The sequence below is a fragment of the Galeopterus variegatus genome, unplaced genomic scaffold (assembly GCF_000696425.1).
Source record: "Galeopterus variegatus unplaced genomic scaffold, G_variegatus-3.0.2 Scaffold1352, whole genome shotgun sequence".
Classification (NCBI taxonomy): Eukaryota; Metazoa; Chordata; class Mammalia; order Dermoptera; family Cynocephalidae; genus Galeopterus; species Galeopterus variegatus.
The window spans coordinates 144,515-161,800 of NW_007727463.1; the positions used below are offsets into that span (position 1 = coordinate 144,515).

The following is a 17,286-nucleotide window of genomic DNA, read 5'->3' on the forward strand; positions in this document are numbered from 1 at the left end:
TCCTCAAAGAAAAATGCTTAATTTTCTTTCCAATGTAAAAATATAGAAGTCCATTTTGTAATTCTTACCTAAAGAAGCACATTACAAAGTGAAGGGCAACATTAAGTGCTGAAAGCCTCCACTTCTAGCTTTATAATTGCATTTATTCTACTTCCAAGGCAATCTTCCCTCATCAATATCCATGTCTCTAATCAAATTATATTATTTAAAAAGGCAATTTTACTTAATACTTGCTGTACTCTCTGCATTACAGTAATGTGCATCCTTGCTCTCTTCCACCCCAACTCTTCTGGAGCATTTATGCCATTTATAAACTGCGACAGGCTCTCCTCCCAGTTTGTCTGACTGAGAACAAACCACTTAGGCCAGGGTTATTTAAAAGTTCCCTTAGAAAATGTTCCATGGTTGTAATGGAATAAAAGCTTTTCCAAGACAAAAGTATGTCAGAAAGAAAAAATAAGTAAAACAGGTTGCTTTTCTCAAGATTTCAAGGAATATTTTTCTTTAGTGAAAGGCCAATTTGCCTTTAACAGTCAACTTAGAATCTTCTAAAATCTTCCCAAACCCAAATATTGAAATCATTTAAGTAAATATCTCAGGGAAAGAAAAAGACACAGTGACCCACAGATGGGCGTTATAGGGCATGAGAAGCAAAGGACGGGACAGGATGGGTCTGGAACCGAAGTCCAGCTGAGCTGGAGTCGAGAGATCTGGGGATTCTGAATAGGTCTGCATGTTAATCCATCCCATTGAGTCTGTTCTTTCCTGACTGCTGACTACAGGAGCCCTGTTTCCAGGGGTGCAAAATGCAGGCAGACGGAAGTCGAAGGAGCAAAAGAAGTTCATCTCAGACTGAGGCAAGAACTGTATTTCTATTGCTACGTTATGCATCAGCTGAGCCTCTAACACATGGCACTTAAAAAACAAAATAGTTATATGGTGGTACAATGTTTAAGGACAATTACTGTAAGATAATATTATCAGATATATTCTGGCCAAAAGTGTGCCTTTAGTATGGAATATTAAACTGAACAAAAAATAAAAGTTTAAAAATAGTAACTATGTTAAAAGGGATTTTCTTCCCAGCTAAAAGAGATCCAGCCTATCCTATGCTTGTTTGTTTTGATAGGATACTACCTACCGTAGGAGCACAATTCCATGGCATACAGAGAAAGACTGAACTAATGCAATGGCTCTATGAAGACATTTTGAAAATCACTGACCTAGAGTTTTGAAACTTTCTAGGAAACCAAACTTAAAATTGTATATCTTCAGTCAAGCTTGGCATTTATAATTCACGATAATTTACTGCATGCTATCAAGTTGTTAGAAGAGAGGAGATAGAATGTCTTCACCACAAATAAATGATTAAGTTTAGTAAGGATGAATATGCTAATTACCCTGATTTGATCATCACACATTGTATACATGTATTGAAACTGAAATTCAACTCTGTACCTCACAGATATGTATAATCACTACATTTTAATAAAAATAAAAATAAAATTGTATATCTTTAAAATAGAAAAAATACCATTATCTCATACTTTTAACCCCTTCATTTTTGCCACAGTGCTTCACCTGTCTTTAAGTAAAAAAAAAAAAAAACAAAACAAAACAAGCTACATTTTTTTATTTAGCTCAAGAAATTTAGACACATGGGCAGGGCCAGGTCTCACAGGTAAACAGTTGTGTTTCCTAATAGACTGAATATATATATCATTGCTATAAATACATCCTTTACCTTGTAATGTCAATGAGCATCAAAAGTAAATGGATTTTGTTTTTTTTTGTTTTACAAAAATAGGGTCTCAAAATAAGTGCTTAGGGAATTCTTGAACAGCAAGTAGTCTGTTGATGGTAGACAATAGCTTAAAGTACCACACAACAATGTGTGTTTACATCACCCTTTTATTTCATAGTTAGAAATAATACAGTTCCACAGGGTAAATCATCAATAAATAACGGTGTTTAATCATTAAACGTAAAAATCCCAACTCTTTGGCATCTGACAGGATTCTAATTCTTGTCAAACTAATGACTGTATAGATATAGTTAATCTTAGTGATCATTTGTCAATACAATATGTTACAAAGGTGCAATTTACTTTAAAATGTACAGCAGCTGAAATTTCCAGCCCACCAAGAAATCTGATCAACTCAGTAAGATATGCGTCAACTTCCCCAAGGCTCTTTCACATGTTTTACCTTAATGAAAGTATAATAAACGTTGATTTAGAGTTCCTAGGGTTTTCTAATACTTAGTCTGCTCTAAATTGAGTTTGCCATTTTCATTCTGGCTAAAGAAAAATCACAATTGCACCAGGAATGACCCACTCATTAATTAAAAGGTGTTCTTATTCTATATGCAAGATTGCTAACACCTAAGAAACTCACAGCCCCCAATATAAAACTTAAAATAAGCAGTTCTATGCTGCCAGAAATGCCAATTCAGTAATAAATTGCACCTTCAAGAGTCAAAAAAGAAAAAAAGAAATAGAAATGTTTACAAAAGGTAAGTTACATACATCTTTATTTTTCAAAATATATTCAAGAATAGTTGAGCTGTCTGTATTTGTTACTAAAGCCAGGGCATTATTTCTTTAGCAACAAATTAAACCAGTGCAGTTGACATAAATTGTTAAGTAATCCAGGATTAACCCATTAAAACTGTAGAAGTACTTTAGGCTCCTACACTAATCCCAGAAACTGGAATTTCAGTGAGTACTTGTGTGGCACAGAACTGAAACTGGAATGACCCAATGCCATGCTGAATGGTATCATTTCACACTTAGTTTAAGCACTCAATAGTAGAAATCATGAGATCTTCTATTAAAGTTCCATTCACTTGTAGAAAATTCAGATGCAAACAGTATTATGCCTATAGTCCACAATTAAAAGAATCCTTTCCACTTTAAAGTTCCAAATGAATTTTAAATCAGAAAATAAGCACTAAGGAAACTTTTTCAACTTATGAAAACTTCATATTGGAAACTTTCTGGAAAAGCTTCCCCCCCACCCATTGTAAAATAAATACTTTGTATCCCAAATTTAATTTTATTAAGACACACCTTAATAATGCTATAAAGAAATATTTTACAGCCATAGAGATCAATAACTTTCCATGCGGAAATAAAAAATTCATTGCTCAATAATATTATTGAGGCAAGTGAAGAAAGATTATTCTCTTGTCAATCTGAAATGTTAAGTTTTTTCAGTGCAAAACCAGTTATAAAATATTTAAACTCAATATTTAAAAATAAAAAGTGGTCCAATTCAGCAATGTTCAAGTTCTAAATTTCATAAAACAAATCATTACTTACATTTTATAGTAAAATACAGAGATTCAAGAAGTACTTGAGTACTTAAGATATAAATTTCTAATGAATCATACCAAGTCAGCAACAACCAAGCAGATTAACATTCCCAATTTCAGTGTCAGAATCATAAAGATGAAATTACCGTACCAAAGCCTTTTTTCCTAGCTAAAAAGCTATACAAACTAATGGTCAACACTCTGTTTTCTTTGCAGTTGCGTGCTCTAGAATGATCCCCCTCCCCCCCCCAATACCTATGATTTCATTCCTGTATTCAAAATTTGATTCAAACAATTCTTATTTTCCAAGAACACTTAGCTGATATAACCATCTATAATTTGAAGAGTCAAGTACAGAGTACAACAGTGGGTTTTTTCTAGCCAAGTAGACGCTGACCTAAACTGTTTTAAACTCTCTGCAAGTCCTTCATGTATTATTCCTCGCAAACACACGGTCCCCTCGCAGGGTTAGGTGTTGAAGCTGGTACTGTAGCACTTCTGTGTCAGCTGGTTCCTTGATGTTCATTTTATCTAGATTGAGGTAGTCCAGAGATTTGGAGTGAGCCCTCTTACCTTTAAGAAGACAAAGAGGCAGAGGCCCATGGAGGGCCTTATAAGGTTCATAAGGTAGAGATTTAGTGCATTTGTCTCCTGAGCTGGGCATACGCCTTCGCCTCCTGCCATTGACAGCTGGAATCTCATATGGCTGGTAGTACCTACTTCTGGTTTTATACAAACGAGAGGAACGGGCAAGTCCTGCATCCAGCTGTTTAGAGCGCAAAGAAGGAACGGATTCTCCCTTGCTCTCTTCACCTCCTGTGCACTTCTGGGCTAATTTCAAGAGTTCCTCACCAGTTGTGAAGCCGACCAAATAGTTAGAGTCCATGTGGAGGATCTGGTAGCCCGACACAGTCCGCCGCATCGGTGAGCAGGGCGTGCTGGAGCAGCGGGGCTTCTCTGCCTCTGCCTTTCCAGGGGAGCTCGCCTCGGCCACGGGGAAGGGCAGGTTGCTCAGGGTACTTCTGGACTCTCCATTAATATCTACTTCCATTTTAGGCACAAGTGTGTATATTCCTAGAAATAAACAGACTCGGATTAGAAAAGTATAATGCACAGAACCTTGGGCCAACCCAGATCCTTTTAGAAGGTTCAGCGAGCACGAAATAACACTTGCCTGAAAGACAGCCGATGTACAACTGACAGTTTTATCTATGTCTATTAAACATTACAGAGCAGGTGTGAAATGACCACTACCCCTCTGCCTTCAAGAACTCAAAGGCAGGTTAAATGCAAGTCTGAAGTACTACAAAAAGGTTCAGATGGAGGAAAAAAACTGAAAACAACACTGCTTCTCTAAATGCAGCATTCCATTCAATCACCAGAAGTTTATTCATTGATGCAATATTAAGTGAATCAAATATAGATCTCAACATTAAGCAAATAAAAGCAATCATATACAGTTTCACAAGAACTCACAAAATATTTCAGACTTGAAGATTAAATTTTTCCATCATTTCATGTAAAATAAGTGCTCAGCTCTTCACACCTGCAATTCTTTTCAATTGTGTTTAAGGGGCATATAATAAAATTTATTGAGCTGATCAATTTCTGCAAAGAATCCAATTTAGACTTATAAAAAAAATCTGTAGGATATGGAGGAGTCTTAGGGGAAGGTTCCTCCACACCTTGTAAATGTTCTTCCTTCTATATCCCCAATGAATTATTTAAAGAAAACCATTTTGTAGTTTGAAAGTTAATCCTTGGGGCTGGCTGGCTAGCTCACTCGAGAGAACATGAAGCTGGTAACACCAAGGTCACAGATTCGGATCCCCACACTGGCCAGCTGCCAAAAAAAAAAAAAGTTAATCCTAAATCCAATACATCAAGTAATTTTTTTTCTTTAAAGATGACCAGTAAGGGGATCTTAACCCTTGACTTGATGTTGTCAGCACCACGCTCTCCCAAGTGAGCCACGAGCTGGCCTTTTTTTTTTAAAGATACATCACAATTTTTAATGTTAAAAATATCAAATCAAATGTCATTTTACTTGACTAATCACAAAATATGCCATTGATTTGACAGTAATACCTAAGACTGTACTTTTGAATAGTTTCATAAATAGCAGATCAATTCACAATGAATACTAACATTGTTCCTTACAATGATCACATTACATAGCTTGGAAAAACCCACTGACAAGAAGTGCCACAAATAATGGCTAGGTGCCTAGAACATTGTAGATAAATCAAATTTTGGAAAACAAAATGCTAAGGGAAACAGTGACAGTGTCATTTCTGAGAAACTTTATTTCTATTGGACCTTCAATTGGAAGTAGACAACACAGTTTTAAGTATCTCAGACTGCTAATCAAAATGATGTCAAATAACTGACTTTAAGATGAAAAATGTACTGAAAAAGGCTATTATATTAAATAAGTCTTATGAATCCTTTTACAAAACAAACAACCATTTCCTAATTGAAGCATTTTTTTAAAGTGTGGGTAACCCAAGCAATGAGAAAGCTAAGAAAAACCAGAACCTTATTCCATCACTTACATGCTCTACTTTCCTTCATTAAAAGACTGTGAAGTTACCAGATGCCATCCTGTCTCACCACGGTCCCCGAACATTCATAACAATTCCTTAGATAAAGCAAATGCCAAAGGGATCAATACAGTTTTACTCATTATTTACTCTAAACCTTAGACTATTTCCAATTTTTATTTAACCAAAATACCTTACTCCCTCAACCTTTCTGGACTTAAAGTAAACTATTATATCTTATTATTGTAAAAATAGATTTATATTTGATTGTGTAATTTATTTCTCTACTGATAGGACTGGAATTATAGATGACTACCAGCTACTCTGACATCCATAAGATTTCTCAGCTAATAAACTTGAGAGAATCATATGAAGCCTAACCAAATTTTACGATAAACAAATGTTTACCCTAAGCCAAATGACAAATTAATCCTTCCTTTCTCACTAATTCTGTGGTCCATAAAGAGCAGAAGAGGACGTATTCAAGGCCTCCAACCTACATAACCTGACATTCTCAAAGACAAGGAGAGGAGGGGGAGCGAGGCAGAAATAGCCAGGGCCAAGGAGGAAAAAGCACACGCACACAGAGGCTGGGCGCCACACCTAAGGCAAGTTACCATGACAGTGACACTCAAGCCATCCACACTGTACGGATGGATTTCCACCAACCATCTTACTGTACCTTATTTGGTATATTATAAACTTCTTAAAATTCATGAATTCAGACTCCACCCATTCTGAATTGGGTAATAATTCATACAAAGCTAAGTGAAAATTCATTTTTAATTGCCTGTGAGGGGGAAAAAATTGCTAGGCAAGTTAATAGTGTACAAAGTAGAGTGCAGTAAAGAGGGGGCACAGGCCTCTGTGGTCAACAGAATCATCAAAAGTTTGTTTTCGTATTCAGCCAATCCTGTCCGTCAAGGCAAACCATTGGGAATTCTTATAATCTCTCAGGGTTGAGGATAAAGGAAGGCAGGATAAAAAGGTTTAGAGAAATAGAAAGAAATAATATATCAGCTAGAAAGTAAACACTTGGGAAATGAGAAAAGTGAATAAAGTAGGTGAAGCAATGTAAAAGGTCAAATTTTGATGTGACATGCAATAGACACTACTGTTAGATGAGTAACTATCATCAGGTAAGTTTCCAGCAGCCAGTAACACCATAAAAAATATCACCTGCCTCAGGCAGAACTATCCAAACAACTACCTGGTAGACACTGATTTAACCTAGATTAAACAGAAGAAACAGATGTGGTTTAAGAGCTCTGGAAATTTCAACCAAGCAGCATGGTGTGAGAAATCTACTATATTTTACTGAGACAACACACTCACTGTAAAAAACACTACTTAACCAGAAAGTTAAAGACATAAGCATTTCAAATAGCCTCTAACATAAATATTTAACCTAGCAACTAAGGCCTATGCAATACAGACCAATGCTTTAGGTAAAATTTCTGAACAAGTCTTGCTGTATTGGAATATAAGAAGGCTCATTTTAAATATTACATATACAGTTCCTACCTGCTGAACTTCTAATGAGCAGTTCTAAGAGCTGGAAAACTATCAAACATCAATACTGTTGTTCCAAACAACAAATAATGTATTCTCAAAACTAACAGCTCTTTTAGGTAGTTCCACTGGTCTCTGCAGTGTATTGCCATACATAGAAAAATGTCTTTGGGTCTTGATATGCATGTAGGAACATGAACAGGGGATCAGTATCCCTTTTACTTATACCAGGGTACTTCAAAAAGTTCATGGCAAGATTTATACAATCTTCTAATTCTATTTTTCCATGAACTTTTGAAGGACACCAGTATACTGCCATTCTAAAGAATATCTACACTGTGGCACTAGGAAAGCTAGGTGGAGAGTGAGTTTCAGACAAGAGAACACTGACTTGCAAATATTTCATGTTTAGTTGGGCAGAATGCTGACTAAGCAGAATATCACCCATTCTTCAATGTGGCAGAAAACAAAACTTTTAGTGCTATTAAATTCCCCAGAATTTCCTGGCTGGATTTAAAAACTGGGGCAAGATAACAGACAGCAGTTATAGAACCTGCTTTCTCAGGTTACTTTCTAAATGGGTACCGTCCCATCTGAAAAGAAAGAAGTTGGCTACCTTCTAATTCCAGAATTCTACAAAAAAAAAGGATGACACTAAAGACAACAAAGATTGAATGGTCTCAGAGTCAACATATCTTGATATGTGAATGTCCAATATTTTCCACAGCAAAATTTCTTATTAAAAGGCAACCATCAGGAAACTCAGCCATGGGCCGGCCCGGTGGCGCACTGCTACAGTGCACCGCTTGGGAAGTGCGGCGGCGCTCCCGCCGAGGGTTCGGATCCCACATACAGACCGGCCGCTCACTGGCTGAGCGAGGTGCAGGCGCAACACCGAGGGTTGCGATCCCGTTGCCGGTCCCGGTCCGGTACGGGCGCGACACTGAGGGTTGCGATCCGTTGCCGGTCACGAAAAAGACAAAAAGAAAAAAAAAAAAAAAAAAAGGAAACTCAGCCGTGGTGACTACAACTGGAGATGGCCTGTGTTTAGCAGTATAGTCTTCAGATTTTACCATGAAAAACTACATACGGGCTTGTTATTTTTAATAAGCCTATTCATGACTCAGCACTTTGTTTTATATTCTAAAATAAACCTTGTATCCAAGAAGCACACTGCCAGGATAAACAATTACAAAGCTCTCTTATAGATAGTACTGCAGGTATATGCAACAGGTACCACTTGCCTTGCATCAATAGGAATAAAGAATGGAGAAATCAGGTCCAATGCTAACTTCTATATTCCGGAGCACTAAAAATCAAGAGTCCAAAAACACCTTTATTGCTTCCACTAACACTCTTCATACTAGTTTAAAGCAAAAATAAAGGCTGGAAACAAAAAATATAAAAAGTATTAATGTTACAATAACAGAAGTAGCAAAATTTCTGTAAATGGAAGAGTCTAACACAGAAAATGAAACAAGAATAGAAAAGTCAACTTGCAATTGAAAAAGCTTTTAAAACTAAGTTTCTTAAACCAGTACCAGGAACAAACATAATTTTTAAAAATGATACCAAAGGGTTTTCAATAAAAAATTCCCTCACAATCCAATCAATAACAATGGCACTGACATACTTATAAAAAAACATGAAACACTTCGCAATGTTCAAAGGTACTACTATATTTCTTTGAAATATAAGAGAATCCAAATAGACGACACTAAACAATGTAACACTAATTCTAGAAAAATGTATACAGTGCACATTTTAAGAGCACTGGGTACAGCATGCAATTGTGAATTTTGGCTGAAACTAAAGCAAACAGGTCTAAACCACAACACTTGTGTGGAGGAACCTGGTGCACTAGGATAAGAATATTCAAAAGAATGATACCTGTATAGAATCTGCACAGCTCTGAATACTCTCCAAGAGGAATCTTCCTAAACTATGGGCACAAATGCCCATATTTTGAAAATATAACCTAAATGTCCTTAGCTCCTTAGATCAGCTCTGAAAATTCCTGATGTTTCAAAACTGCTTTACAAAGAATTTTTTTTGAGAAACACTGTATCTGTATTTCTCTAAGCAACTGAAAGAGTTAATTGCTTCATTAATTTTCCTACATGTGTTTGTTTATGTATCAGTAATATGCACATAAAAAATATTCCAACTCCCTAAAGCTTTAGCTGAGATGTAAAAAGACATGAAATCCTATTGTTAGACTCATTCCACCAACTTAGATATTGCTCTTTTTTACTGTCTTCTCTTAAAACACCTTTATTCTTCTCTGTCACAGACTACATTAGTTTATAAGAAATATTTTACATGATAGTAGGGATCTGGTAAAGTTTGGATGCAATGTAATTCTCACAGAGAGAAAGGAAAACAAAGGTTCCCAAAAAGATGAGAGGGTGATTTAGCACCAAAATAACTCCAGATATTGCCCATAGTCAGCTCCTATGCTACAGGATATTTGAGTCAGAGACACTCCAAGAAACAAGATTTCTTATACTAGGCTCCAGGAATGGGGCTCCATCCTACTTGCTAAGTTCTTTAACTGTACAGAAACGTCTCTTAGAGTCCAGAACATTTTTTATTATCACCTTTCCTTTCCAGATACTTTCTACTCTTTCCTTTAACCCACTAACCTGCTCTGATGGTTGCTTTTTTCTTTTTAAAACCTACAAAAGCAATACATGAAAACTGAAAGATATCCAATCCATACAATTCATGGTAATGTACTATAAAAGGCAAAATCACTCTTCAGCCCCTACCAATGCCAGACCTATCCAGAAGAAACCCCTATTGGTATTTTGGTATATGCTTCCTTTTTCCTGTGCATTTACAAATGTGAGAGTGGGTGTCCATTTCTTCCTACAATGAAAATATGTTAGTACATACATATATATAGATGGTCCCCAACTTAAGATGGTTCCACTTAGGATTTTTCAACTTTGAAATGATGCAAAAGTAATATGCATTCAGTAAAAACAGTTATTTGAGTTTTAATCTTTTCCTGGGCTAGCAATATGCGGTAGCATACTCTCTCATGATGCTGGAGCCCAGCTCCCAGTCAGCCACATGACAATGAATGTAAACAACCAATACCCCACGTGTACTGTGTTGCCAGATGATTTTGCCAAACTGTAGGCTGATGTAGTGTTCTGAACCAGTTTAAGGTAGACTAGGCAAAGCTAGGTTAGATAGGTAGGTGTATTAAATGCATTGTCAACCTAAAGATATTTTCAACTTATGGTGGGTTTATTGGGAGTATCGTAACCCCATTAATTTAAGCCAAGAAGCATCTGTATACACATAAGAGAATATTTCTGCAAGAAATTCCAGAAGTAAAAATGCTGAGTCAAAGAACATGTGCTTTTTAAATTTCTATAGCAACTACCACAAAGCTTTATATATAATGGTTTCACCTTTTACAAGTAGAATGTATTTACTACTTTATATAACTAAAAATTAATGTAAATACTTTAAAAAGTACAATCTACACACTCAACATGAGAGTGACTGTTTCTCCTTTTATTGCTTATAAACAGGAATTACCAAAGAAGAAAGACATGATGTGCCCACCCAATTGATTTTCCCAAGAGAAAAATGACAAGTGGAAAGGGCATAATGTCCATTCTTTGACCTCAAATCCACGATATTATTTTCACTTATAACACTTTGACATTTCTTGTAAAAAAATTTACAAACTAAATGTCAGTTTTCCTTCAAAACAGGGGAAGATAGCATTTATATACATGGGTACTTCAAAAAGTTTATGAAAAAACAGAATTAAAAGATAATATGAATCTCTCCATGAACTTTTTGAAGTACCCTAATATACTAGAAACTATATACAGTGTATATTTTTAAAAGCATTGGGTACAGCATGCAATATCCCAACATGGGTATAATGGCTGAGACTAGAGCAAACAAATCCAAACCACAGCACACATGTAGGGGAACCCTGTGCACCTGGATGAGCAGTGGAGAAAGTACAACCTGTATGGAATCTGTACAGTTTTGAACACTGTCCAAGAAGCCAAATTTCCTATAGATTTTGCATAGACAGCAACATTTTGAAAATAGAACCTAGATGCCTTAGCTCCTTAGACCAGCCCTGAAAATAGCTGGTAAATTTCACAACTGCTATACATGAATTCTTTTTGAGAAGTTGTGCACTCTGGGAATTTTTAAAAATGAAGCTTATCAAAAAAATTCACTTCCAGTAGTCAAAACACTGCTCCATATGCTTTAACTGTTTTTAGCAACATACAGCAATACCATATAAGAGAAAACAGATATGAACATAACCATCTTAAATATGCAGAACAAAAAAGTCATCATGCTAAGAAAATCCTTTTCACAAAGTACCTGAAACAGACTATTCAGAACAGAGCCATTCCTTGTCAAATGGGGTCTCCTAAGCAAATATCAGTCTAGTGATATTTAGAACTATTTAGTTTTAATGCCAGCATCACTTTGCAGTTCACCTACCCGTAACCTCACCTCCAATGATAGAGAACAGGACACTGAAGCCATGAAGGCAGGGGCTTGGCCAGAGCCACGCAGGTGGTTAATGACCATAATTACAACCCAGGTCTCCTGGCTCGAAGCCTATTGCTCCTTCATACTGTGCTTCTCGCATGTGTTTCCCAAACTTGTCTATACACTGAAATCATCCAAGGAGCTTCAAAGAATACTGTCTGCGTTCCACTCCAGATTTGTGATTTAACTGATCTGGGGTACAGCCTGGGATCTGAAATTTTTAAAAGATCCCCAGGTGATTCTAATATGCATATGAGACTGGTAACTTGTCAGACAGAACTTATTAGACAGAAGAATTTCACTCCTGTAAGTTCCCGCCTTTCTAAAATAAGTAGTTATAGTCATGTTGGTGGACATAAGTTGGCTGCTTACAACTGCTAACAACCTGTCTCTAAGGTCTTCTAGTTTATTGTTTTTAGTCTGCTGTGGGCTGAAAATACCTGCTAACAAAATGTGTTAAAACAGGATATAAAATAAAAATAAGTCTATACTGAATGAGAATCGGGCTCCTCCATGTGCATACACTTGGCATAGTTATTTTTGCTACTTAGAAGCCTTTGTCAGATACAGCTACTTTGGAGAACAGTTTGGAAGTTGCTTATAAAGTTGAACAAATACTTATTAAACCAACTGGGTACCCCATTCCTAGGTTACCCAAGAAAAATTAAAATGTACTTCCATACAAAGACCTGAATGTGGATATTTATAACAACTTCATTCATAATCACCAAAAACTGGAAACAACCCAAATGTCCATCAACAAGAATATAAATGAACAAACTGTGGTCCATCCATACAATGGAATATCACTCAGCAATGAAGAAGTGTAAACTAGGAATACAATAAGTGAAAGAAGCAGACAGAAAATGCTGCTACATACTGTACTTATTGTCATGACATTCTGGAAAAGGTAAAACTACTGGGCCAGAAACCAATCAATGATTGCCATGGGGTAGGATGGGGGTAGGGTAGACTATAAAAGGGCAAAAAAGAACTTTGGGGCATAATGAAAAAAATTCTATATCTCAACTGTAGTGGTCATTACACAACTGGGTACCTTTATCAAATGCATCAAATTATACACCTTAAAAGGGTGAATTTTATCATATATAAGTTATACTTCAATAACCTAAAAATAAGTCTTTGCCACATATTTCCAAGTTTTAGATGGTCCCCCAAATTTCAAAATTTGTTAAATTGTATAATCTCAGAATCAGAAGAAATCTTAATGGTTGGCCAGTGTTATGTTTGAACACCTACAATGACAGGTAACTCACTACCACCCCTAGTTGATTCATTTCAGCTTGCGAGAACGTCATTTTATTTACATATATACATATACATATCTATCTATACATACATATGTAAACATATATGCATACATAGAGATAGACAAGTAGACAAAGATATAGATATATACACATACATGCATATATCCCTGTAGCTTCTACCCATTGGTCCTAGTTGTGTACTTTATTTCAGTTGGTGAATTGGTGACCTGGCCACATTATTTCCTATTCCATACCCCCAAAAAGTACTTTGTACTTATGGTTTTCAAACTTCTTGCTCTTTTCCTCAAACCTAAACATTTTAGTAATGTTTCCATTTTTTCAATATTTTAAAGTGCATTTTCATAAATTTGATAAGCTACATTTACTTAACAAAACTATAGTGTTTTACCCCATCATTCCTTTGTATCACTCTGCCACTGATTGCTAATTTAGAAATCACTTATAATGAAACTCTGCTTTTTGCCAAGGATTATGATCTCTCTAAGTAATTCAACCGAGGACTTACAAAGATATAGGCCAAGCAGAAAGACATACCAAAGCATGAACTCACACTACATAGTTTTAAAAATGCTTAAGAGCTATAAAGATGAAAGAGTTACACAAAATTACTAAATATTTTCCCCTTTCAAAGACTTGGAGTCACATGGACAGCTACGTCAGCACACACACACAGGTGGCACACTGAAGAAAGATAACTAAAAAAGACAACAGCATTGCATATTTTTAACAGTTCAAATTCATGCATGATAAAATATTACATTTGCAGTGAACTGTTATCCGATTAAGTGAAAATGATGCTTCTTTCAGCCACCTGTTAGCCATTCTTTATGTATGATAATATACGACTAGAACTTTTTGCAATTTATTTCACCAATCTTTGGAGATTAATGTTTTTACTAAAATTTCCCCCAAATTGGAGCAACTATCTCTAACTACTATATTTTGAAATATTATTCTATAAGATATCCTTTATCTTAAAGGAATTCAAAAACGGAAAAACTACTCAAGGAGTAAAACATTTCAAATAAAATAATGTTAGCATATTGCAACAATAATTTCAGTTCTCACCATTAAAACTGTTATAGTATACATATTTACAATAATACACTGACATTTCACATTCACTTGCCTGTTTATGTAGTCCTTAAAACACAGTATGGTATTATGTTCATACAATTGGTTAACAAACAGAAAAAGCAAAATATAACTCACCAAACTAAATCCCAGAAGATGTCACTGTGCAATTTCCAATGAGTCCCAAGGGCACACAGTCATAATAATTTTTCTGCTCTACTCCAGATACTAAACATGAAATACAAAAATAAACCTTTAATTTAACAAGTACCACAACTTATAAAGCAATTATATCAATTCTGATTGTAAAACAGGATGAAACTAGCAGGAGGTACTAACACCAAGTACAGGTTATACAGGACACAATAATTAATTAATTCAATTGAAGTAATTTTGAGTTTGTTCAGCTAAATGAATCCTCAAACATTTTATCTGCTTGTTCCTCTGTATTCTGCTGCTTAAACTCTGTCTAGAGACTAAAAGTAGCTAACTGGGCTAAATAAAGAGAAAAGAAAAATTAACAGTTTAACCGCTGGTTTCACCAGCCTGGTCCTACTCATATGTTCAACAGACACAGTATTCTATGGAAAAAAATAATGCCGAGGTTAAAGTCAAAAGAACAGGTCCTAGCTCTGGCACTGCTAAGAACTCTGCATTTTGACCTTGCATAAACAGGAATATTTAAAATAAGGACAATAAACCATCCTTCCTCCCTAATACGGTTAGGTGGATCAAATGAAGTAAGGTAGGGGAAGATGTTTTGCACTGTGCAAAGCCCTTTACAGATGTGTGGTATTATTACGCAATTAATTTTTGGTGTCTATTCATTTTAGCCATAAAACAGCAATAATAAAAAATTTTCCTAAGACTTCTGGTGAGGCAAATGATTGGAAGGCCCTTGAAAACAACTAAAATGAGATAGAGGGAATAACTCAAAAAACACTTCTTTATAGTTACCACCTTGCTTAAGGTTTCTAGCATCTCCTCTGTGCACTCCCTCTTTTAGCTGGGAAGTTAATGTGTAAGAGAATCTACCTTTATCTCCTACCTCCCCAGTTAATTGGGTTAATTTGTTGAGACCAAGAAAACTCCCCACAGTCCTTTTCTACCTGCAAAGGTTTCCTTTGGTTGTTGAGTTTTCCATTGTTGTGTTGAACTTAAGGGGGAAGGAGGAGGCTCAAATAAGCCAGTGGGTTCATTTTTACCTACATAGGTGCAGACAGCCTGGACAAGTGGCAACAGTACATGTTCTCAAACAGAAGACAAACAACAAGGGAAAAAAAGCAAGATGTCCATCACTGTATTACTCTTCTTACCAGTCCAGAAGAGTTTTATTCAAAGGAAATGGATAATTACTGAATTAAAGGTATTTGCTTCCTCAGCTTGAGAAATTGGAAGGAGCTAATGCACCAAGAACTGTCATTCCGAGAAACTAGCATGTTTATCAGCCTTCAGAAGTTCCTTAGAAATGGACTAACAGACACGCTCTTTTTCATTTCGTTTGTCACCAACTATTTTCAAATTAGGTAACTGAGAAAACTTAGATAATTATGACTTGGTTCTACCCCACCAATGATTTTAACATAAATCTGGTTTTAACATAAATTGAAGTGTAATGTAACAAAAATTGCTACCTAACAGTAAATTTTCTTTTATTTAACATAATTATCCCAAAGAATTTCCTCAATACTAATGTTTTAAGTTTGCATTGATTTATTATTTAAGTAAATGGATTTTTAATGGGAAAATGGAATAAAAAGAAACTAATACTTCGGAGCATCTTCTATATGCCAACGCTATAGAACTTATCTATATATAATTTTAACTTATCTATATAATTTATTCCTAAACTACTCCATGAGGAAAATATTATTATTCCCATTTTAAAGTATCCAGTCAAGTACTATTTGAGAGTCAGAAAAGGAATGTGAACCCTATTAGTCTGACTCCAATGGCCATTTACTGTGACTGCTTTAGTAATAAGCCCACACGTACTGCTTTTTGCACAATAATCATGTTTCTGAAAAATGTATATTAATTAATTTCAGTAAATGAAACCCTATTTTAAATGGGTAGGGAGGCACTAAAAGCTTTATTGACTCATTTATGAAATGTTTGGGGGAGGTAGTTTTAATTACTAGCTCCAAGGTTATTTCCAGTGTGAAAAATCTTAGGATTTTAAGGTACATAATGGAGAGTTTAACACAAAATCCTCTTAAATCACGGACTCTTTCTCTTGAGTTTATGTCTTCTAAAATCATAAAATTATAAGGCAGAACAAAATGTATCAACCAATACTTTCTATTTACACTCTTGGATACCAAATACAAATATATAATTCCACTTTACTTCTCTGGGCTACATCTATCACAAAGTGAGATAGATTTCATTTAGACTTACAAATTTAGATTTAAAACCAAGAAGAAGTAATATTAGAAAAATCTGAATGTCTTAATACTAAATAAAAAATAGTTTTAAAAGTCTTAAATCTCAAACTTTCATATCTTCTCTGGGCTACATCTATCACAAAGTGAGATAGATTTCATTTAGACTTACAAATTTAGATTTAAAACCAAGAAGAAGTAATATTAGAAAAACCTGAATGTCTTAATACTAAATAAAAAATAGTTTTAAAAGTCTTAAATCTCAAACTTTCATATAATTTGACTCACATATGTGGTGACATATTCTTCTTTTCAAGCTTTTAAATGCATTGGAAAATATTTATACCCAAACAGTTTTTCAATACCAAAAGAAAGTAGTCAACCTACAACTTCAGTCTGGATTCGAAAGCAGGGAGCTTTAAAGTAATTATTCAACTCTTGCACTGGAACTGATGTGGAAGTCTAGGAAACGGGTAGGTAATTTCTTAGTAAACAAAGTGTAGTTCAGTAATTTCATAGTAAACAAAGTGTAGTAACTGATTATCTCTATTATGCCAGTGCCAAGCCAAAAATAGAACACAGACACAGAGTCCAAGGGAGCAACACAAGGCGAAACCAAGA

At 35.3% G+C, this 17,286-nt stretch overlaps 1 protein-coding gene across 4 annotated transcripts in view; it reads right to left on the reverse strand.

Annotated features, from left to right (window-relative positions):
- Positions 1-1,619: 1,619 nt before the first annotated feature.
- The window catches only part of LOC103593464 (chromosome unknown open reading frame, human C5orf30), a 21,293-nt gene continuing 5,626 nt past the window's right edge, over positions 1,620-17,286 (reverse strand). The window contains exons 2-4 of one of the 4 annotated variants that reach the window (XM_008576444.1): positions 14,420-14,509; positions 5,871-5,956; positions 1,894-4,389 (exon numbers count right to left, since the gene is read on the reverse strand). In XM_008576444.1, the coding sequence (XP_008574666.1) occupies positions 3,743-4,366 (624 nt within the window). In that variant the 5' untranslated portion in view covers positions 4,367-4,389; positions 5,871-5,956; positions 14,420-14,509 and the 3' untranslated portion in view covers positions 1,894-3,742. Of the gene's footprint in view, positions 4,390-5,870; positions 5,957-14,419; positions 14,510-17,286 lie in introns of all 4 variants that reach the window. The other 3 variants (XM_008576442.1, XM_008576443.1, XM_008576445.1) reach the window with 3 other exon arrangements.